This window comes from Notechis scutatus, chromosome 4 (assembly GCF_049901735.1).
Source record: "Notechis scutatus isolate UNSWTSFEM ecotype Mainland chromosome 4, rNotScu1.2, whole genome shotgun sequence".
Lineage (NCBI taxonomy): Eukaryota > Metazoa > Chordata > Lepidosauria > Squamata > Elapidae > Notechis > Notechis scutatus.
This window is the reverse complement of record NC_142012.1, coordinates 5,050,922-5,075,407: the sequence shown is the minus strand read 5'-3', so window position 1 is coordinate 5,075,407 and position 24,486 is coordinate 5,050,922. Positions and strand designations below refer to the sequence as shown.

Sequence of the window (24,486 nt, the reverse complement as noted above, 5' to 3'; positions counted from 1 at the left end):
TTCGGCCTGGGGGCTTCTTTGATGGCTTTTAACTTTTTGTCGGTAGGGTGAATTCCCTGTTTGTCAAGAAGGTATCCAAGGAATTCAACCCTTTCAGTACATAATTGGCACTTCTGTTTTTTTACTTTGAGGCCGGAGTCTTTAAATTTTTGTAGGACTGCTCTCAGTCGTTTCTCCAATTGTTTTTTATTGGGGGCCGCTACTAAAACGTCGTCGAAATAGGGTACGACTCCTTTAATTCCATGCAGCAGTCTTTCCATTAGGCTTTGGAAAACCCCAGGTGTGACGCTGACTCCGAATTGGAGTCGGTTGCACTTAAATGCCCCTCGATGTGTTACGATTGTTTGAGCCTCGGCGGTTTCAGCATCGACCGGCAGTTGTTGATAGGCTTGTGCCAGGTCAAGCTTTGCAAAGATTCTGCCACCCCCTAGTGAGTGTAGGAGATGCTGGACTACAGGCACAGGGTAGGCACTCTGCTGCAGGGCATGGTTGAGAGTGGCCTTGTAGTCTCCACAAATTCTCAGGGAGCCATCTGGTTTGATGGGGGTGACAATTGGTGTTTCCCATCGGGCATGGTTGATAGGTTCTAATACGCCTTGCGCTATGAGCTTATTTAATTGCTCATCTATTTTAGGCTTGAGTGCAAATGGCACTCGGCGTGGTTTGAGCTGGATGGGAGCGATGTCAGGGCTAAGATTAAAGGAGATTGGGGACCCCTTGTACTTGCCTAAGGTGTCATCAAAGACCTCTTGGAAATCCCGTACGAGCGTTGCTTCCCAGTCATCATCATCTGTGTGGTTGATGCCTGCCATCTCAATTCCCAGTGGTGTGAACCATTACAACCCGAGTAGGCTGGGGCGGTCCTTATCAACAATTGTGAGTGGTAGAATGGTGGTACGGTTTTTGAAAGAGATCTTGAAATGTCCAATGCCAGCTACTGGGATACGGTTCCCTTGATAATCTCTCAAAATCAATTTCTGGTCGCTTAGTTCTTGGCGGCATATGCTGGGTATTAGACGCTTTATGGTTCGCCAGGAGACCATAGAGAGGTAGGAGCCAGAATCTACTTCCATGGTGCATGGTTGGTTTTCGATACCAACCTCAATGTGTATCTTCCGTGCGTCTATTGATGAAGCATGACCGATGATAACTGTTTGGTGCGTTTCTTCTCTTCGTGGTGCATCATTGAACTTCTTGGCTCGGCTGTCCCGGCTCCATCGGCTGTCAGTCTGGCGGTCCCGGTTTCTGGTGGGGGTGCCATCTTGTCTTCTCTGGCTGTTTCCCCGACGTCGGGGGCTGAAATTTCTCTTATTGCGGCATACTTTTGCGATATGCCCTCGCTTCTCGCAAAAACGGCAAATAGCATCCAGGAACTTGCATTTGGAACGCGGGTGATTTCCTCCGCAGCCAGCACATTGGTACCCCGACTTATGACCCCGCCGGTCTTGCCGATCACGTTCTGACTGAAGTCTGTGAATTTCTTCTTCTTCACTGTCAGAAGACCATGGTGGGTGGAGGCTGCGAGTTTTTCTGGTGTGGTAGGCGCCTCGCTGGTTGATTGGCGATCGGTTCCGTTTGAACGTCGCATTCGCGCCGCTGATTTGCAGGTAGCTTCGGCTGCGGTTGCTTCGGCTATGGCGTCGGTGAGGGAGATGTCACGCTTGGCCATCAACCTGCTTTGGAGTGCTGGGTCTTTTAGGCCGAGGACGACCCGGTCACGCATGGCCTCGTCCAAGTTAGCGAATCCGCACAAGCCCCCTATGTCCCTCAGGTCAGCTACGAACTCACCGATGCTCTCACCCTTGTGCTGATCTCGCTGATAGAAATCATGCCTTCGGATAAGAGTTGGTACAGCCGGAGCATAGTGGTTTTGGAGGATGGGAGCTAGGTTGTCCCAATCCATTGTCTTGACATCTGCTGGCTTTGCTAGTGCCTTGGCCATTTTAAAAAACGACGGGCCCGCAGTGCATTAAAAAGACCGCTCGCTTTTTGCTGCCGGTAGTGTCTTTTAAGTTGTTGGATTCCAAAAACATTTGGAAACGATTAATGTAGGACTCCCAGTCCTCACTGGCTGGATTGAATGGTGCGGGTGGCGCGGCGCTGCTGGCCATTTCGCTGGTCGTCTCTGCGCTATTTGCCACATGCTGACCAGCCTTGTTGTCTCAGAATCCCATCCTCGTCGCCAGTGTTAGGTATGGCCGGTGGGTCCCATAGAAAGACGAGGCTCGAGTAGCTCTTTATTTAGCCAATAGATTCTGAGATGAACAGCCCTAGCCGCGGCAGCTCTTTTTATAGAGCTGGCCACGGCTAGGCAGCCAATGACAGGTTTTTGAGCTTGCCGCGCTTGGTTTTGCCCAATCGCGGCAACCCCAAAGGAGCCAATCAAGAGTGCTATATTACGTCCAATCACAGCCCGGCTCTTCCGGACCAATAGGAATGCAGGCCTACAAGCCTGCTAATACGGAACAATCTCCATAATTAATTTTTCCCTTCTCTTCACATATGTTTTGTAAATCATTAAATATTCATTTTGTTACATTTATTTATTGACAAGCATTCCACTGAATTACGATAGCTATTTTATCAAACATTTTAATCATACATTGTTTCATATTTTCTAAAATTATTTCTGTTTCTAATATAACCATACTATCTTATGTACCTTTGCAGAATCCCTTTTAGAAAGGAGGAGCATAGTTGCTGGGAAACTATTTTATATGCTGGTTGGACAATGTGACTTATTGTTTTGGAAAAATGAGAACCTTTTAGTTATAGTGACGTAGAAGCCCAGGAAATTTTCAGTACTGGATTCCACCTAGTTAGTGCCAAGATGTGTAATTAAAATTCTTTGAGGAATTACAATGCCTCTGAGTTCATTTTATGATGATTGCATAACTTGGAACCTGACACCAGTGCTGAAGCATTCTGACCCCGAACAACCCTTTATAATCCAAGTAGACGCCAGCAACGTGGCAGTGGAAGCAATGTTACTTCAAAGAAACAACCAAGGAAGCCTACAGACTTGCGCCTTTACCTCCCGCAAGCTCACGGACACAAGAGGCGATGGGTTGCATGGGAAAAAGAAGCTTTCACAGTGAGATGGGCACTGCAAAGCTGGCGTCACCTGCTGGAAGTGGGGCAGAGGCCGTTCAAAGTCTGGACTGACCATAAAAACCTGGAGGCCGTTAGGACCCCAGGAAAACTATCACCCAAACAAGTCCACTGAGCTCAATACTTCAACCGATTCAACCGTGCTAAAACACATCCCAAGGAAGAGGAACTTTCTGGCTGATGCCCTCTCCCACATGCCCCAGTACAAATGCGAACAGGTGGAGGTCATAGGCGCCATTGTCCCTTCTACCCAAATAACTGCCCAAGTGACCACCAGACACCAACGCCGCGACCAGCAAAACCAAACTGCTAGTGAACTAACCATGAAACTCAAGGGCGAACTGCTAGCAGACCACTGGTTCCGGGACAATCAACACATCTTGACAAAAAGGGATGACCTAGCATGGAAGGGGACAAAACTCTATGTCCAAGAATCCCTATGCACCCTAGTCCTCCAGAGGAGCCACAACACCAAACTGGCAGGCCACTTCAGATTCTTAAAGACTTTACAGTTAGCATGGAACCAATTCTGGTGGCCTGGCATAAAGAAAGACATTGACAATAGCAGAGCCGATGAGGCCATGGGAAGGGATCACAATGGACTGTATAGTAGAGTTGCCAAAAAGTGGGGGGAATACAGTAATCTGGACTGCAAACAGGTGCACTTCATACCCTGCAGCGGGCTACCCTCAGCACACCAGTTAGCCAAGTTGTTCCTGAAGCACATCTACCACCTGCATAGAGTATGACGAAGAATTATCTCAAACAGAGGGGGTCTAGTTCATGGCAAAATTCTGGAGGAAGTTTCTGCAGTCTATTGGGTCATCCCAGTGCCTTTCATCCGAGTACCAATGTGTGTGTGTGGGGGGGGGGGCAGAGAGACTCAACGCCATGGTAAAGCAATACCTGAGATGCTATGTGAATTATCAGCAGTCTAATTGGGCAAATCTCCTGCCTTTCACGGAGGTCGCATACGATAATGCTGTTCACAGTATAGCACGGGACTAACCCCCTTCAGGGTAATGAGTGGTATTGACTTTGTCCCAATGCCTGAGTATCCAAGGGATCACTTCTCATCAGTCATCTTGACCAATCGCTGATGTCAACGCTGAAAGCAACTTGGGAAAATGTTAAAAAAGCACTAGCTAAAGCGGCACAGACTTATAAGAAACAGGCAGGCAAACACCAAGCCCCACAATGGCCATTTCAGTTGGGAAAGAAGGTCTACTTCTCCACAAAATATCGGAGGCTGAAAGTCCCTAGCAAGAAACTGGGGCGAAAGTTTATGGGACCATTCTCCATAATAAAGATTATCAAGCCAGGCACAGTGCAATTGAAATTGCTCTGATTTCTAGGGAAGATACACCCGGTATTCCATAGTATCCTCTTAAAATCTGTGGTTGGGTTGATCCTGAGGCCCCTACCTCGTGAGTCCACAGATCCCGTGGTCATAGGAGGCCAAACCCACTATGAGGTGCAGCGAATCCTTGATTCAAGGCGGCACAGGACACAACTCCAATTCTTAATGAAGTGGAAGGGCTACCCCTTATCAGAGTCATCTTGGGTAAAGAATAGGAACGTCCAGGCTGATCGCCTTATAGCAAGATTCCATGCAGAGAATCCAAACAAGCCTGGGGGGGGGGGTGCAACCCAAAATTCTATACCTGCATTCAATTTGTTTTTTGCTTTGTACAGGTCACCTTCAAGAAGTGAGGGGAGCCGAATGTCAACTTGTAAAACATTCCTATGCCTGTTTTCAAGTTGCCATAAACAAGGAAGTGGGAAAATCTGAAGGAGCAGTATGGCAGTTTAAAACCAGAAGTACATTTCATCCTTATCTTAAAAAGATTGTAGCTAGGCTACCGGATGTTCTGCCCATGAAAATCCTTCATTGGAGAATGTGATTGATGTCACCCAGGGGGGAGGGGGAAAACAGGCTCACAGGTGACTGTAAATTACATATTCCAGAGTTGGCTTCATTGTTGCTCCTAATAAATTTTTTGAATTTTTTTGAAGCTTGGCTCAAGGCTGATTTAATTAGGGCAGTTTCTACAGTATATTCCAATCTATCTTCAGCAATGTGTAATGACCCCCACCTAATGACAGAAGTATGGTGAAAAATCATACAGATAACATTAGTACTATTATTGTGTCCTCATTTACAATTACTGAATTATAATCATATAATCATGAATATAATCATTGCATCTTCTATTACCTCTCTCAGATCTGAAGAGATTTCAGGCTATAAGAAACAAACTTGACTTAGACACTTACGTCCTAAGTGGTTTTTCATCACTAATTTGCCATCTCCAACTGTTCCTACTGTAAAACAATCCAATCCAGTAATAACCATGTTTCTGTTGAATTGCTTTTTCTAAGAACACCTGAAAGAAAAAAAATCCAGACATCATTTACATTGAATTATGGAAAGATTCTAAAAGATGTTCAGAATCAGAGCCTCCCGGAAGCATTAGTGGAGGAATACGTAGGAGGAGCAGCAATGCAGTCCATAAAGTACAATCACAAAGAGTGGGGCCGATCAGGTTCCTGAAACAATGGAACATCCAGGAGGAACCAAGGAGGCGTTTGGGTGAACTAGTAGGGGCATGGAAGCCTTGATCAAACCTAGTCTATGGGCTATTCCACATTTACCCCTAACCATGGTGAGAGATGAACAGGGAGTTGCTTTGTTCCACTGTTCATCAAGACCTTGTCTCATCTCCTCCTAAGCTCAAAAGTCTTTTTTCATCCCTTGCTCTGGTCTTAGTTTGTCCCCATAAAATCAGCAACCATCTTCAGTGCTTCCACAATGAGCACGATCTGATGCAAGTGCAGGTCACCCCACAGTGGAGGTGAAACAATCTCTTGGCCCCCTCAGGCTGGTGGTGAGGGCATATCCGCTAACCTTTTTTCCTCCTTCTGAGCAGCTGCTCACTGCCCCTGTTTTGGGGCTTCCAGGAAGGAGGAGCCCTGCCAGACTACTGGTCAACACTGGCAGCTCTCCACACCTCCGCAACCACTGTACAGTAGCCGTGGTTGCGGCTTTCTTCTTTCAAAACTCAGCACAACTGCGGGCTTTCCAAAGAGCCGCACTCGCTGAAAAAACCTATGTTCTCCCTCAAAGCTGGTCAATCCCCCAGTTCAACAAATTACTGTGAGCTACCATGATCCGGGGAGAGACAGGCTCTGCCACACCATTCCACAGTTGTGCCCAAAAGCAGGTTGCAGGGAGCTGCCAAGCTTTGAGAGGACAGGTGGAACTTGGAAAGACACCCATGTAAAGTTGCTGGGTTTGGCAGCTTTCCTGCTTTAATCCCCATAGTCAAGCTAAGGGTCCAAGCCTGCCATCCCTCCACCCCACCCAAGCCCCATCTGAGCCTTCTTAAGCCTGAACGCCTGAGGACAGCTTTCAATCAGATGTCTTGCTATCCAGAGATTATCCAGAGGCAGTTGATGCAGGAGAGGGATCAGCAATGGGCACAGCCATTTTTAGGCTGGTGTCCTTTTCTGCCAGATCAAGGCCAGGCTGATGGTGGGGGTAGACCAAAAGCCGATGGATATAACAACCAAACTCAGTCAATGACAAAGGCATTCCATCAGAAGAGAGAGAAGGGAGGGTGCTTACCTCCTCCTCATCATCTTGAATACCAACTATTTCAGCTTTAGATTCGTTGCACATTTTTACTGTATCATAATAATTGAAATATTTTGAATTAAATAAATAAATGTGGCTGTTAAAGGCCAGCCAGTTGTGATTCAGTTTGTAATGAAGGTAGGCTTGGAGACGTGAAAAAGGAAAGAAGAAAAATTAGAAGGAGCAGAGTTAGGCAAATACTTTCATCCATGATGAAAGAATGCTTATCCACAGGAGAGAAGCATGTGTAAATCTTGTAACAACGCTGGCTAATTGGAAAGCTGATAAAAGTAACACTCGAGTTAGCCAACTTGCATACCTCAGCTAAAAGTTAGGCCTGCAGCAAATCAAATGTGTAGTAGATAATTCCTAGGGCATTCATTAGCCAAGACTTGGGAATAGGGACAGCTAGAGACCAATAGAACAAATTGTAGAATTATTTCTAAAATGTTTATTAGATGATATTTCTTATTCTCTCACTTTGTCCCACCTTCTCTTTTAGTGAAAATGTACAAAACTTACTCAATCCTTGATTTTTAGCTCTTGGCATTTTGACCAGGAGCCCTCTTCCTTGGAGTACTCCAATAAAAAGCAATCAGAAAACTTGTGCCTTGTGTCTGGTGTCTGGCATCGAGCTCCAGGCGCAGACCCGAATTGGGGACAACAATCTGGGGGCTCATTCCGGGATTCCACGCCTGGATTCAATTGGAAGACACCAAAGACTACCAGAGGAGGGGCCCTGGATGGGTAAGACCGTGGCTGAAAGATGTGTGTTTCTGCATTGCCAGCTGCCCTCAGGGCTCAGGAGTCTTTTGACAGTGATTGAGTACCCTGAAAAGCAAGGGGTGATGCAGGGATCCAAGTGTCTCACTGACCCATAGAGCAGATTGATTGGATGCAATGAGCCACTGTCTAAATGAACGTCCAGCCTCAGAGGAGCAGGAACAACCACCGGTGGAGGGGAAAAAAAGAGGTAAAATGTGGAGGAAAGGTAAGGACTGCACAGGGGACATACCAGGGGATAAGAGGAATCCACCTGAGTTTTGGCTTTGAAATGGGAAATGCTGGTGAGTTGTATTTTGCCTAATTTTGAGATATTAGGAGGATTAGATATAGGGATCAAAGGCAGCCTTTTCTCATTATTGTATGTCTGTCTGGCCTCAAATTATCCTGAACATTCCAGGTGATTTTTAGCTGTTTCAGGGACCTCAGAAAACAACACAAATAGCCAACAAACCTACTATCCCAGCCAAGAGTTGCATGGTCAACTCAGCGCCCTGATTGGGATTACAATAATGCCAATCACTGGGAGGATTATAAAAGGGCAAAAGCTAACCTAATGGAAACCCTAGAGGAAATAGGAAAAAAAGCCCCTCAATTGGTCAGAATTTCAAAAGACAACCCAAAGGGAAAAGGAAAATCCTGACGCCTTCTGGGTTCGTCTCTCAGAGGCAGCTGTGACATATGCCCACCCAGACCCAAGCTGCCAAAAGGACCAGAGAATTTTAGCCTCAGCCTCTGTAGACTAGGCTACTGGTATCAGGGATCACTTCCGTCGTATTGTATGCAACTGGCCCACCTTGGAAATAGCAGAGTTGCGCAGGATCGCAAACTTCGTCTATGACCAAAGGGATAAATTAAAAGAGGAAGAAAAGGATAGGAAAAGGAAGATAGAGAGACATGAAGAGCTAAAAGTATTTGCTCCCTCAACACACAGGAGTTCTATAACCACACATTCCATCTTCTCCTCAAGTGGCTGGTCTTACCTCTGAATTATTCTTTTTAGAGGCCAGTCATTGTTGATCTGTGGTCTGCTTCCACATGAACAGGTACACCCAGTCTGTCCCCTTGTTGTATGGATAGTAGGAAAAACAATACACATGATCCATACCAACAGCTAGGCAATTGCACATAGGCAAACTTTCCACATATCCAATATAAGCCATCTGTAACATGCCAGTTAAAAATTTATTACCACATCTATCCATAACTCACTCAGTCTAGGTGCACTTTCAAATGGGTTACTAGGTTGTGTCAGGTTAATTCCAGACTGAAAGTTTACATTAAGCAAAGAAAAGACCCTTGCTTGTAATTTATGGTTTTTCAGATTAATCATTGCATTATATGCTTCTATTAGTTCGACCCATAAATCGCCAGAGTGTGAAAAATAAGCAGAGCGTCAGAAGGATCGAGTAAGGAAGCAAAAGGCAATACGTATGCAAAATTAATTTATTTCCAGTAGAAAGGAAGGTACGGCCGAGCCATTTCGCCTTGCGTTTTGGTAGACACGCAATGTCTATGTGTTGGAAAAGAACATCATTTTCTTTTGCTGAAAGACACCCATTGGAGACCTGGTCTTGGACATGGAGGCAGAAAGCTGAACTCTTCAATCTTGCATTTCCATAATTCTGTTGGATATCGAAGGGCTTAGCCTGTTGTACCAGTTCAGTTACAGCTGCGTTTTATATGTGCCACTTTTTATCTGGCTTCTTCTCACAAATGAAGGGTTTAGATATTGCACATTCAATATTTGTCCAACACCTTGGTGGTGCCAAGCAACTGGATAACATAATGGTACATTCGTGTGTACTGTGATTAGTTATGGTGGTCGGAGACCAAAAGCTGGAAATCAAACAGAATACAATTAATCAAGACAGTTGGTCAGCAGTGGGAGAGCAATGTAGACTGTAGGGATGTTGGTGGGAGGGTCAAAAAATAATATTGTGACCACAATCACATGATCAAAGGCTTCTTCTTTTTACATGTGTGTGATGTCCCTAAAGAGGATAGAATTTTAATTGTGCAGTCATGGCTACTATCTTGACCTTTTGACCATTTTAGGAGCCCCTTTGTCCCTGGCAAAGGAACACGTGTCACGTTCTTGGCCTAGCCCTGATTATTCTGGGGTCTATATTTTGTATTTCCTCCCACAAAATGATAAGAAATCAGGAAATTGAATCTGGGCTCTAGGGATCACAACACTCAAGCAATTTACTCCAGAATTCTTGTCCCAAAGGTAATTTTCCAAAAGGCAACTGGACTTTCTTGTTTTTTTTGTTCCTTGAAAAAGTTTTGCTTCTCATGCAAGAAGTTTCTTCAGTTCTATTCTGAAGAAGCTTCTTGGATGAGAAGTGAAAAGTTTTCAAAATTAAAAATGAAGAAAGTACAGTTACCTTTTGGAAAAGCACCTTTGGGACAACCATGACCTGGATGACTGAGAATCTCCATAGTAGTGATGGTATTCTACCGGTTTGGCCCCATTCAGTTGAACCGGTAGCTCCGAGGATCATCTGTGAGCAAACTGATTTGCTCCGACAATCAGCTGTTGGGCCCACTTTCCTGGGCTCTATTCTGACCTTTATTTTCTGGTTTTGAAGCTCAGCTGCTTTGCGCGGCACAGGGGATGGCCGCACGTCAGCTGTTGAAGACACAGGGAGAGTGCAGGATTGCAGGAGAAGGTTAATGGCAAACCCTCTGCACGTGCAAAGCACACCCACCAAGCCACGCCCACAGAACCGGTGATAAAAAAAAATTGAAACCCACCACTGATCCATAGACACTCCCAAAGGTCTTGGTTTGCTGTTCATGATCTATACCAGTGGTGGCTAACCTTTTTGGGCTCCTGTGCCAAAAATTGTGCGCGCACTTGCACGCTCATGCTCGTGTGCCAGCACCCAGAAGGCAATGCGCCCCCCCCACATCCCCTATGCATGCGCATGCAATGCCCCCAACTCCCCCAACCCCCTGCTGCCTCTTACCTGCACTGCACCTCACAGCTGATTTTCGGCTGGTTTGAGGCCTTTTTCGGCCTCCCAAAGTCTTGAGGAAGGCTTCTGCAGGCTTTTACAAGCTTTGTAGGCCAAAATGTAGCCCCGTTTCATCACTTCCTGTTTTTACGAAAATGCTGAAAGTGACGAAATGGGGTTAGATTTTGGCCTACAAAGCTTGTAGAAGCCTGCAGAAGCCTTCCTGAAGCCTTTGGGAGGGCAAAAAAGGCCTCAAACCAGCCAAAAAACAGCTGTGAGGCACGCACATGCACAGTGAGGTAAGTTTGCCAGCAGCTCACATGCCGGCACAAATGGCTCTGTATGCCACATGTGGCATGCATGCCATAGGTTCGCCATCATGGATCTATACCATTGAAACAAGTGTCCAGTTCTGATCAGTGACACCGACCATTGAAAAGGGTTCTCGGTGCTCACTCACTGAATTATGTTTCATCTATATTCTCCTTTCTCAATTTTAGATGGTCCTCTTGTGGCAATCCTATTATGTTTTCAGCTTTTTTTTTTTTTTTTAGCAAGTTTCAATCTTTGGATCTCAAGATGAACCTAATACAGGTAGTCCTCGACTTATGACCACAACTGAGCCCCAAATCTATGTTTCTAAGTGAGAAATGTGTTAAGTAAGTTTTGCCCCATTTTGCAACTTTTCTTGTCACAGTTGTTAAGTGAATCCTTGCAGTTGTTAAGTTAGTAACACGGTTGTTAAGTGAATCTGGCTTCCCCATTGACTTGGCTTGTCAGAAGGTCTCAAAACGGGATCACGTGGCCCCAGGACACTGCAGGTGTCATAAATGTGAGTCAGTTGCCAAGCTTCTGAATTTTGATCCTGCAACGGTCATACACGTGAAAAATGATCATAACTCACTTTTTTTCAGTGCCATTGTAACGTCAAATGATCATTAAATGAATTGTTGTTAAGTTGAGGATTACCTGTTTTAGAGTTCTTTTTATCTATTACAACAGACTTTTCTACGGCCACCACACCCAATCTGTTCACCTTTCCTATAGATTATTAATTAAAAAGAAGCCTGAAAAATATTTTGATCTCCTCATACACTGATCTGCGTATTTTATCTGTATGTATGCCTTTTCCCTCCAGGTTGTGTTGCTTGTGTGAAGGAATGTGTCTGTGTTGGTCTAATCAAGGCAGGTGCAACTTAGAGAGACATGTCATTGGCTTCTTTTTTCACACCTAATCTGATCCTGTCCTATTCAGTTTGAAGAGAGAGAGAGAGCTTGATGAATACATGGATGGAGGGGTTGAGTCCCAATACCTTTTATGGAATTTATTTCCATCACTGCTTTAGGCTGGAAAAATAAAAAGTAACTGTGCCATTTGGAGAGAAAAGATTGGGTGAGAATTGGTAGATAAAGCTGTTCTACTTAATACAAAGTTTAAACATATGTCTTTGGGATATATGGAAAAAAATGAATATAAAGTTAAAAACAGGATTGGTTGGATTCCACAATGAAAATTTGATAATAATTATTGAAAGTTACATAGGTGATGCATGAAAGGTACTAAATCAAGAGATATGCTTTATTTTTGGCAATATGAAGAATGACCATCTGAAAAGGGAAGGAAGTGGAAGAAATGAGAATAGAAATGGAAATAGAAAAAGATGCTGTAAGAGAAAGAACTAGACATCTTTGAAAAAGTATTAAAGTCGTAGGGAAAGAAGACCTGGAAGCTGCTTGGAATAACGGGGAAAAAATACATTGCAGCAGACAGTTACTGACAGGACTGGTTGCACTTATGGGACAAATGAAAAAAGAATGCTTGGAAGAATGATGAAGTGAAAGAAGCTGTGGATAAAGGAAACATGCATATACAAGAATGACTGCAGCCAAAAACAGGGATGAGAGAGAGCTGTGCACATAGGAAAAAACCGTAAGAGAGAGACTGGCGGGCCAGCAGGAGGAGTCAAATGAGGAATCAGTTTAAAGTCTCGATGTAGTCACAAGAGAACAAGGTCCAATCCACCCTCCCTCCCCCTCCCAAAAGCTGTTGAAACTTATCTAACTTTACCCAGGTGCAAACCATTAGTTGAGAAGATTCCTGTGCATTGCTTTGGGCAATAAATCAATACATTTGAACCCTTCGTGTTTGAATCTGGTTCTTTCACCAGACAAAAACATAGTTTGCCAAGAAAGTAATCAAGGAAAGGAAAGAATGATTTTAAAAGGCAGAGAAAGTGTCAGTGGCGGAAGTTGACAAAATGCTGAAAGAAAGATTAAGAAAATAATGGTTGGATGAAGTGGGTGAGATCCTGAAAGAGATAAATTACCATTTTAAAGGCATGGTTATCTTTCTATTTCTTTCCTCTGCTTTGCTTGGTGTCGAATTTATTTAATAATTTCATCCTTTTGTCACATGGCAACTTTAATCCAATGTGTCCTTTGGGATAGTATCAGATCTTGGATCTGCAAATTGTGCATTCCTGATAAGGATTAATGTGCATAAATAAGAGTTTTGAACAAAGTATAAGTATGACTTTCTATATGGGTTAACTTACAAAACTTTTGGTGGACTTTCATCAACCCACACCCAGGTGGTTCCATTTTCGTAATACCCGATCCAATAGTCAGAAGGATGATTTGAGACTTCTCTTATTAGGAATGCCTAAAAACAACAACCACAAATACATTTAAAATACTTTTAGGAACCCCCTTCTGGGTTCATTATTGCTCATTGAACAATAATGATAATAATAATCTACATATAGATAAAAATGCCAAATCCAGTCTAAACATTTGGCTGACTATACGACCAACCATAATAATGACAATGAATCATGCCCTTCATCCATGCAGCAATATTGACAGACTCTACTTCCCAAGGAAAACAGGTGGGCGTGGCATTGTGCAAGTACAGGTAATCCTCGACTTACAACAGTTCATTTAGTGACAGTTTGATGTTACAATTGAAAAAAGCAACGTGATCATTTTTCATACTTACGACCATTGCAACATCCCCATGGTCATGTGATAAAAATTCAGACACTTGGCAACCAACTCATATTTATGATGATTGCAGTGTCCCGGGGTCATGTAATCACCTTTTGTAACATTATTTTTACAAATAATTCAAGGCAGCAAACATTCCTTCTCCTATTATTCTACAACAACAAACCTGTGAGGTAACTTGGGCAGAAAGAAGAACTGACCCAGAGTCACCTAATTGGCTTTCGTGGCTAAAGCAGGACAAGAACTCAGAGTCCCTGGCTATCTAACCTAGTGCCTTAACCACTAGGCCCCAAATTCCTCCCATTTGTCCCAAGACAGAAAATTTGAGGGACAAGCTACACATGAAGAAGAAGCTTGATGCAGATCTTTGAAGCAGTCCCATTCCTAGACATACAACATTGATCTTTCAGAATATAATCAGTCTGCCTGCTACTATTTTGAGCCCTTATCTACCTCTCCGAGATACTTACTTGCTCGTTATAACTTCCAATACAAACCAAGGTGGATTTCTTAGTCTCGCAATATGTTCTTGCTGTGGTCCAGTTGCTCGCAACGGTGCTGAACAAGTAAAGGGCCCCTTCAAAGGGCACCCAGTTTTTTTTTAGCAGAATAGTAATGACGTCTTTCAGCCAGTGAAGAAATGTCCCGGAGAGAATTGCAGGAAGAAAGCAAGAGAGAAAGACACAGCATTTAGTAGAAGATAAGTTGAAGGTCAATTATATAGCTGTACTGCATATTGAAACTGGTACATGTAGTCCTTGACTTACAACCACAACGGAGCCCAAAATTGATGTTGTTATGTGAGATCTTTGTTAAGTGAATTTTGTCCCATTTTTATGACCTTTCCTGCCACAGTTGTTAAGTGAATCACTGCAGTTGACAAGTTGGTTACGTGGTTGTTAAATGGACCTGGCTTCCCCACTGACTGTCAGAAGGTTGCAAAAGATGATCACATGGCCATGGGGCACAGCAACAATCATAAATATGAACCAGTTGCCAAGCATCTGAACTTGATCACATGTTCATGGGGATGCTGCAAAGGTGGTAACTGTGAAAAAAGGCCACAAGTTACATTATTCAGTGCCACTGTAACTTTGAATGGTCACTGAATAAACTGTTGTAAGACAAGGACTACCTGTAATTGAAATTTCACATCCCTGTTTCATTCGTTTCCTTCCCTTCCCTGAAAAGGAACACAAAGACGTCTATGTTACTAGATCCCGATTAAAAACACAACTTTGACCACAGCAAAGTGTTCAGTGAAGCGCTTCTAGAAAGCCCGCAAGCAAACCATGGGGCCATTGTGCCCTCCTCACACATGGTCCTGAGAATTCAGAAGCACACTGTTTCCATCAAGAGAATTGGATGGCACTACCCGAGGTGCTATTAAATGTGCAGGATTCAAAGAGGTGTGGAAGAGTCTTGCTGGCTCACCTCTTGGGCATCTTGCCTCTGAGCTTACAGCTGTCAGGGCTCTGGTTGTTACCGCCATTTAAATCATGAGTCTCTAGCTGGATTTTCAAAACTTAAAGAAGATTTATTAGGAGTAAACATGCTGGCGCTGCCTGGGTGTAGCCGACTCTGAGACACATCATTCCTTGTCACCCTTGACCCTGGTTTTCTCCCACCCTCTGGGTGTATCGTAATCCATATTCTCCAATGGGACACATCCCTAGCCAAGAGTCATCAATCATGCTCTCCAGTTAGAATTTTGCACGGCAGAAACTTCGGTCACCTAGTTACTATCTTTGAAAACATTTATGGAATGCAAGTGCCCACTGCTCCCCCCCTCCCTTTCTGTTGGCAACTCTAAACACACCACAGAAATATTTTATGAGTTGACATTAGCATCAATTCTTTTTCTCTCCCCGTAAGTTCCCCACAAAGCCCAGAAGACTTTGAGAAAGGAATCTGAGACTGGGAGATACTTAAGTTCCTCATAAGAAATGGTACCCATAAGAGGAGGAAGAGTGATGGTGGAGGGGCAGGGGCTGAAACTGTGGAGAAACACTGAGGAAAACTGACAGACAACTGGACTGGAGGAAAGAAAGAAATTACAGATAGTCCTTGACTTTCGACCACAATGAAGCCCTGTTGATAAGTGAGACTGTTGATAAGCGATTTTCCCTTCATCTTACGACCTTTCTTGCCACAGCTATTAAGTGAATCACTGCCATTGTTAAGTTAGCAACACGGTTGTTAAGTGAATCCGGCTTCCCCACTGACTTGGCTTGTCAGAAAATTGTAAAAGGGGTTCGCATGACTCCTTGACGCTGCAGCTGTCATAAATATGAGGTCAGTTGCCAACCGTTTGAATTTTGATTACCCGACCATGGGGATGCTGCCACAGTCGTAAGTGTGAAAAAACGGCCATAAGTCACTTTTGCATTGCCATTGTAACTGCGGTCATTAAAGGAACAGTTGCAAGTCAAGGGGTATCTGTAGTTTTGAAACACTTCTGAATTATATCCAAGGAAATTCTTCATGAACATGTCCCTGAAGTCATGGGAAAAGCTCAACTCATGGAAATCCGGATTTGCCATATTTTATTTCAGTTACTGAACTATTGTTCCATTGTATGGATTCATTAACCACTGCCACCTCTTTGCAATGGAGAAAAAAGTGGGTTGCAAATTTTAGTGTAAATCAGGAACTAAAAATGTTGCTGCTTGGTTGTCTTGAACTTCAGCAGGGTGAACAGATGGGCAACCTCTCTACGTTCAAGAGCTGAGGCAGATTTTCAACAGATACAGTCTCAGGCTGGCTTCCCTCAAACCCTGGATGTTTAGCATTGAACTCTCAGACTTACCAATTGCACCTTCCAGTTCAATGATTTTTATTGTCCATTTTGTCAATTCTTCTGCTAACCTCTGAGCACCAGAAAATATTTCATATTCTAAAAAGGTTTGCAAAATTCAGGTCAGGCAGATCTCAACTAGCAAAACTTTTCCATATAGCTTGTTACACTCTACAGCAGAGGTACAGAGTTGGATGGAGCCACTGTCAGAGCTTTGATACAGTGCTATTTCTCAATAGTGATTAAGGTTTATCAATGCTATAATCTTTAGATAACTTAAATCAATGAAGATAAAAAAGAAACATCATTTCAGTATTAATTGTGGTTTAAAATGGCAATGTTAATGAGCATAAGATTATTTAGCTTTGTCATCCAAAATGGAAGACAGCATCAAAGTATTTGTTGTATGATAAAGATTTCAGTCTTTGGCTGATTACTTAGCATTAAGGTCTCCACTCTAAAAATCATTTAATATTTTTTGTCCATGTTAAAAAAAAGAAAGATACTAACTACTAAACTGCATTAATTACTACTAACTACTAAACTGCATTATAAAATACATTTGACAAAAAACAAAATATAAAGAAGGGAAGAAAAACTGGAGGACAGGCTATTTGGTTTCTGATTTGCTCCTTTTTGTATTTCTGCCAATTTCCAGTGTTTATTAAAAAAAAAAAAAAAATTGAACCCCCTCAGAAGCCAGACTGTAAATGTCTTTGTCAGGTTGCATGTTACATTCTATGTACAGGAAGCATTCTTGCTTAAATTTGGCTACACCCTGTGGAGAATAGGTACTATTACTTCTGCCATTTCTCTCTCTCTCTCTCTCTCTCTCTCTCCCTCCCTTCCTCCCTCTCCCTCCCCCCCTCTCCATCCATCTGTGAGTGCATCCATCCATCCATCCTCCCTCCCTCCATCATCATCGTCTGTCTGTCTATCTGATTTAGAAACTGCCTGTCTCCTTCACAGGGAGATACTGATAAGAATATCTTGCTTACCGCTTCCATTTTTGAGAGATGGATCCCGGCTAATAATAAAGTTCTTAATAGCCTTAATTGCTGCATTCATGGATGTCGATCTGTTTAGTTCCCAAAGATCTGGGTTTGTTTGTTGTTGTTTTTTTAAAAAAAGAAGATAAGCATAATATTCCAATGAATTATATTTCTATATGTTTCTACCTATCCACCATCCTACCCTAATAGCACTGGGATACTTTGGAGCCATCACGATCATGACCCTCCTCATATGCCTAGATCCTGGAGTGTTTTTCATGCCACATTTATGCCACAAAGAAGCCTGTGCTTCACAAAGACATTAGCATCTTTGCTGTCAAAGGACCGAGGTTTTGTAGTCCAACCCTCTGCTCAAACAGGAGACCCTCTATCATTCCAGACAAGTGGCTGTTAAAAGCCTCCAGTATTGGAGCTCCCACAACTTCTCGTGGCAAGCTGTTCCACTGGTTAATGGTTTCTCACTTTCGGGAAATGTCTGCTTAGTTCTAGGTTGCTTCTCCCCTTGATTACTTTCCATCCATTGCTTCTTCTGCCTTCAGATGCTTTGGAGAATAGCTTGATTCCCTCTTCTTTGTGGCAACCTTTTAAATGTTATAAGACTGCTATTAGTGTTCCTGCTAAGGGATTCCAATGCTATGAGTACTCAATAATTTGGGTCTTCTATCCCACAATGACAAGTGATGACCATGTTGGGCAGAATCTGTCAAGCCATCTCCAGAACTGCTTCTAGCAGGACACAAAAGTGCTTCTACGTGCCCTGATCCCAGGGGTGGGATTCAAAATTTTTAACAACCGGTTCTGTGGGTGTGGCTTAGGTGGTGGGTGTGGCTTGACGGTCATGTGACTGGGTGGGACATGGCTTGGTGGTCATGTTATTGGCTGGATGTGGCCAACTCAATATCACTCACATTGAGGCACACATCTCCTCGCCTGGCCTCTCATGACTGTGGGGATGCTGCAACAGTCGTAAGTGTGAAAAACTGACATAAGTCAGTTTTTTCAGTGCCATTGTAACTTTGAATGGTCACTCCATATAAGCAAAGAACCAGCAAAGGAGGGGAAAAAACTCCAGAAACGTTCCTGAGACAGGAAGTCTAGTCCTGCCAAGAATGTAATAAGGGTTAACGGAGAGGCAGTTTCTTTAAGCAACACCAGAATGTTTCCTTCCTGCCTTCCTTACAGGATTAGGCCAGTAATTTCTTCTAACAACCGGTTCTCCGAACTGCTTAGAATGTTAACAACCGGTTCTAGCGAATAGGTGAGAACTGGTAGAATCCCACCCCTGCCTGATCCCATCAAGTGTTTTCTGCAACCCCACTAGAGAATCTGTTGGAATTGGCGTCCCATTTGCCCCACTGGGTTGCCAACAGAACTGAGTTCATATTTTACTTTGGAGGGAAGAAGGTGATGCATACCCCAGTAGCAAACCCCACTCCCACCCCATCAAACACCCCTTGATGTCACACCCAGTTCCAGAACCCAACTGGACTTTGACCAGTGTTTTCAGGGGGGAAAAAGAGGAAAAAAGAAAGAAATCTTTGCTTCCACTTATCTATAAAGGAAACTCCTATAGAGAGAAGGTATCTTCCCATCAAGGAAGGAAATCTCCTACATCAAATGGGACTCTCAAGACAAAGGAAGTTGCCATTCAAGGGGGAATACAGTGACACCTCATTTGGTTAGGCTTATTGTGGAAAGAGAGGGTCTCTTATTCACAAATGCCTGTATCAGGTTCCAAGTAATGATTAAATACAAAAGTACATGTGGGACATTTACATTGTCTCTTTGTCTGATGCTGTATTTAAGCCAATGAACTCATGGTACCATCATGCAAAGAGCATCAACATGGAGTCCCTTGTATCAAGGTCGACTAATTTGAAGTTCCAATTACAAACTCTTAAAAAAGCAAACCTTTCCACAGGGTAACTAATTTCCATGTTCTACTGTATTATGTTAAGAGAAGTTAACTTACACAAAATGATCATCGCAACCGTGGCCAGAAACAGGAGCAGGCACAACAGACTTGCAAGATATAAACCAGAGCTGGTCAGGTCATGCCAAAAATTAGCAAATATCCCTTGAAGGACACAAGAAGAAAAGAAGGAAAAGTCTATTTTAACCACCATCCCAAGAAGAAAGATCTTAGTTGTTTGCCTTGTGCCGGTATTTGAAAAATGTCCAGCTAAAATCCTCTCTCACCTCCAAATCTCACTTTTCATCTACGAGAGTGTCCTAAATAATAATCTCTCCCTATTTCATCTCAGCCACGGTCACTTTGGAAGTAGGTGGGTTGAGAGAATGTGGTGGTTTGAATTGAAATGAGACTGCCCCAACCCTGAATATCATCACACAGCAAAATACAGTGATATTCAGAAAACAATTAACATAGCCAGAAGATGAGATCAGGACCCATGAAAGAAGAAGAACTGGGCCCCACCATGAATGCCCACATCTTCCTAGACTTACTGCTAGTTATACAAGGCCTTACAGAAATGATAAATGATCAATAGTTATATTACCACAAGAATGGCTGCCCCTATCATCCTGGAGTTAACATAGCCAGAAGACAGGACGAAGAAGAAGAACTGGGCTGCTGTTTCTTTAAAGACCAGCTAGAACTGGATTGTGAATTCTTCCTTTTTTGCCTCCAGAAATAGTAGGTGGCCACTCCATTTCCTTTCCTTTTCAAGCCTCCCCTGGTCACTCTCTGCCCCTCTGCCCTTCTGGTTTGGTTCCCAAAAGGAAAAGAGAAGGACAAAGAAAGGTAGGATTTTCCCTTCATCTCTAGGGAGGATGGATGGTGAAGGGACAGGTCCCAGGGAAACTGCCCCATTCTTCCCATCCCGGTTTGGAATAGGAAAGGGGGCACATGGCCCAGGAGGCTATAATCTGCGCCTCACCAGGGAATGAAGGGAAGGAGACATACATTTATGTTGATGAGGTACATGTGCCCATACTCCGGATGTACAGGGAGCAGAAACTGGCCTTTGTTAACCTCAATTACGTCCATTTTAAAGCAAAATCATAGCATCCAAGTCTCAGGAAAGCTACATCTCAGTCAGCAGCAGAGGGAGAGGCTGAGCAGACAACCTTGGTATTCATCAGCCAGTGCAAAGGAAACTGTTTGAGACCACTTTTTTTGGTCCCGAGTCTTCCAAATACACCAACAACAGCCAAAGCTCCAACCATTCATTGGGTCCACAACCTCTGGTGATCACAGAAAAAGAAGTGCAAGATCTATTTCACAGACAAAAGCCAGGAAAAGCACCAGGGCCAGACAAGATAACTCTTTCTTGCTAAAAAGTCTGTGATGGCCCCCATCTTTACCCGAATCTTCAATAAATCACTAGAGATGTGCTATGTTCCTTCTTGCTTCAAATGCTCTACTATCATCCCAGTGCCGAAGTAGCCCTCCATCGAGGAACTGAATGACTACAGACCAGTTGCTCTAACATCTGTAGTTATGAAAACCTTTGAAAGGCTTGTGCTGTCCCACCAGAAAACCAACATGGATCTGCTGTTAGACTCCATGCAATTTGCATTCTGAGCAAATAGATCGACAAATAATGCTGTTAATATGGCTCTGCACTACATCCTACAACACCTTGAATCTCCAAATACCTACGCCAGGGTACTCTTTATAGACTTTAGGTCAGCATTCAATACTATCATCCCAGACATTCTTCTAACTAAACAAAACCAGCTAGCGGTACCTGAACACACGTAAGTGGATCATAAGCTTCCTAACAGACTGGAAGCAGCAGGTAAAGCTAGGCAGAATCACATCTGATACCTGTACAATTAGCACACACACACACCCCAAGGCTGTGTGCTTTCTCCACTTCTCTTCTCCCGATATACCAATGGCTGCATCTCAAAGAATCCATCTGTTAAAATACTGAAGTTTGCAGATGATACAACAGTGATTGGTCTCATTCGAGACAACAACAAATCCGCATACAGATGGGAGGTTGTACAACTTGCCTCGTGGTGTGACCAGAACAATCTGGAACTGAACACACTCAAAACCGTAGAAATGGTGGTAGACTTTAGAAGAAACCCTCCCATACTACACCTCTTACAATACTAGACAACACAGTATCAATTTATAGACCTAAAATGGACACCCAACATCAAAACATCATTAAAAAAGCACAACAAAGAATGTTCTTTCTGCACCAAGTCAGAAAGCTCAAACTGCCCACGGAACTACTGATCCAGTTCTACAGATGAATGATGGAGTCTGTCATCTGCACCTCTATAACTGTCTGGTTTGGCTCTGCAACCCAACAAGACAGACACATACTTCAGAGAGTAATTAGGACTGCAGAAAAAACCATTACTACCAACCTGCCTTTCATTGAGGACCTGTATACTGCACAAGTCAAAAAGAGGGCTGTGAAAATATTTATAGACCCCTCACAACCTGGACCTAAACTGTTTCAACTCCGACCCTCAAAACGACCAGAACAACTAGTCACAAGAATAGTTTTTTCCTGAACGCCATCACTCTACTAAACAAATAATTCCCTCAACAGTGTCCAACTATTTACAAAGTCTGCACTACTATTACTGTTAAATCTTCTCATCACTCATCACCCATCTCCTCCCACTTGTGACTGTATGATTGTAACCTTGTTGTTTGTATCCTAAAGTTTTTTATTGACTGTTTCCTAGTATGATTTGATTGCTTATTGTACACTATGACTATTATTAAGTATTGTACTTTATCATTCTTGACTCTTGATGAATGTATCTTTTCTTTATGGACACTGAGAACATATGCACCAAGACAAATTCCTTGTGTGTCCAACCACACTTGGCCAATAAAGAATTCTATTCTGTTCTGTTCTGATCTGTTTGATTCAATTCGATTCGATTGAGACCAAAGACTGAGGCTGGAATGTTCTTTTTAAGAGTATGAAACCAGGAGATGGCAACATCCAACCTTAGCTCGCTGTCTCTTTTATCGCTTACTGAATCTTCAATATTTTTGTCTACTCTGCCATGGTTACTTTCAGCCTCTTCTTGATTCCTGTAATCTCCCCTTTTATATGTCCTACTCTTTTGTGTAATTATACACATACAAAACACACCTACCTGTATTTTGCTGCGCTCGTCTGACATTGGATCTGGAAGCCACGTTGGATCTGGAAGCCACATTGGATCTGGAAGCGACATTGGATCTGGAAGCCACGTTGGATCTGGAAGCCATGTTGGATCTGGAACTCTCTGCCGCTCAATCCAGTCCTTAAATAACAGTATGTATTGAGAAGGGACACAAGACTCAAAGGATCGATTCAGATCAAAGGTGATCTGACTGAATTCCCATTCCATTCATTCAAAGCATCGAATTAGGTGGTTTTGGAAGAGCCTGGAGAAGTTTGAAGTCAATATTTGGTGATTCGATTGACTTTTCTTTATTCACATAGATTTAAATAAATACCTGACTCTCAATGGCTCTAGTTGCTTTGCACTATTAAAAGAATGATAAAATGAATAAAGAGACATGTTCCCAGAAAAAGAAGAATGGGGCTCACCCAACCCAAGGGAGAACAACCAAGCTTTCGTTGCCTTCCAACTGATCATCAAGATGGGGGCCATCTGGAACTGGAGGATGCCAGGTGCCCTGACAGAGCTATAGACACTTCCGGGGTTCACCTAGGTGACCCTACGTAAATGAAGGGACCTGAAGTGCAACCCCTCTGCTAAATCTTATGAAATAGGGGGACATTGTTGGAGCTGGGCAGCCACAGAAATTGCCAGGCTCCCTGCCCTCAAAAGCTTGATAGGTGATTGAATGGCATCCAGAAGCCAACCAGCAATCATTGCAGCTCATGGAAGAGCGGTGCCACTTGCTTTTCACTGATGGTGCGGCTGCATTTGGACCACTTACAAAAAAGATTTGTTAGAGCAGTCCCATATAGAGAGCACTGCAATAATCCCTTCTCGAGGGGACCATGGCATGAGTGACTGTCCGGGGGTTGGGTGTGTGATCCAGGAACAGGCGCAATTGGCATCCTGGATAAATCTGTGAAAAGATCCTCCTGGCCACAGCTGTTGCCTGTTCTTGAAGAACCCAAGATGACCCCCATCCCTCATTGCAAAGTGGCCTTGGATGGAGAAGCACAGCCCCATCCAAAACCAGAGATGGAGACTCCCAAGACCAGAGACCCCAAATATCCCCAGTCCTGTTGGGATTGAGCCGGATCTGTTCCTCCCCGTCCACACATGCCCAGCCTCCTGACTATGAGACGTTACATCAGGAGCATCATTTCCAAAATGCAAATTGGGAACATCCCACATCCTAAGGATTTTGCACTGGGAACTGATAGATGGCTTTCCCACAGAGATTCCATGTTGATGCTGAATGGGGTGAGGAGACTGTCCAGGACCCTACATATGAGGGGCTGCAAAGATCCAAACTCTTCCCTGTCGACATTGGCAGGAAGCACCACAGAGAAAGGAAGAAAACCACCAAAATATGGTGCTCCCCACTCCGAATCCCTGAAGCCTGTCCAGAAGTTGAGCATAGATACCAGGATTAAAATCCACTGAGACATCCAGTAGCACAATGATGGATGCACCACCAATCCTAGCCCTGCCAAAGGTCATTGACAAGCACAAACAACGCCATTGTGGTATGATGTCCCACGTTGAAGTAGAATGAGATGGATCCAGATCACCTCCTTCCTACAGGACTGTTGTCCAACCACCTTCTCAACAACCTGCCTAAAAAGGAAAAGATTGGAGACTGGGTGAAGATTGATAAAAAGGATTGGTGGGCTCAGCAATGGCCTCGCATGGAGAAAGACCATCCTCTCTCTCAAAGATATTAACACCACTTTCTGACTTTGCAGATTGTGAGGCACTATTTCCTCTTTTACCCTTCTCCGTATCTCAGGATCCGCGGGACTGACATATCCTACAATTCTCCTCAGCCTCTTACATGTTCTTGTCTTTCTCTGACTGAAATACACTTTCCCCATGCTTGTTTGTTAATAGAAAATGTTGCTGAAGCAGCACAAAATACGCCATTCCCAATAGCAGCTAAATCTGCCAACGAGCAAATGCCAGCCAGCCTTGGGTTGCTCTGTGATTGAGGGGCAGATTATCTCTAAATTAGATATATAAAGAAATAAAAATAAATGAGCAGGAGAAACCAATGCTCGATGG

The 24,486-nt window shown here is 43.5% G+C and overlaps 1 protein-coding gene across 5 annotated transcripts; it reads right to left on the bottom strand.

Moving 5' to 3' along the window:
• Nucleotides 1-4,806: 4,806 nt before the first annotated feature.
• Nucleotides 4,807-22,789, bottom strand: LOC148130633 (C-type lectin domain family 17, member A-like). 5 transcript variants are annotated; one of them, XR_015749144.1, is made up of 8 exons: nt 22,411-22,789; nt 19,283-19,387; nt 17,296-17,394; nt 16,310-16,396; nt 13,971-14,122; nt 13,050-13,156; nt 5,389-5,498; nt 4,807-5,207 (listed from the first exon to the last, which is right to left on the bottom strand). XR_015749144.1 is itself a non-coding variant. In XM_087962703.1 (7 exons), exons 1-7 carry the CDS (start codon nt 22,523-22,525, stop codon nt 5,489-5,491), a joined length of 675 nt encoding a protein of 224 aa, XP_087818829.1. In that variant the 5' UTR covers nt 22,526-22,789; the 3' UTR covers nt 5,359-5,488. The 5 variants fall into 5 exon arrangements, 4 of the variants coding, with proteins under 4 accessions (XP_087818829.1, XP_087818826.1, XP_087818830.1 ...); XM_087962703.1 differs by lacking the exon at nt 4,807-5,207 and having other exon boundaries at nt 5,359-5,498; XM_087962700.1 differs by lacking the exons at nt 4,807-5,207; nt 5,389-5,498 and adding an exon at nt 9,157-9,370.
• Between the last annotated feature and the right edge of the window lie 1,697 nt (nt 22,790-24,486).

What these genes read in the sequence shown, in the direction of transcription:
- LOC148130633 (XM_087962700.1), bottom strand. Translation starts at nt 22,525, where the DNA reads ATGGCTTCCAGATCCAACGTGGCTTCCAGATCCAATGTCGCTTCCAGA. An exon ending in GGTTGCGATGATCATTTTGT is followed by an intron (nt 17,395 to 19,282) that starts GTAAGTTAACTT and finishes AAACAAACCCAG; the next exon opens with ATCTTTGGGAACTAAACAGA. An exon ending in TGAACTGGAAGGTGCAATTG is followed by an intron (nt 14,123 to 16,309) that starts GTAAGTCTGAGA and finishes ACTGGCTGAAAG; the next exon opens with ACGTCATTACTATTCTGCTA.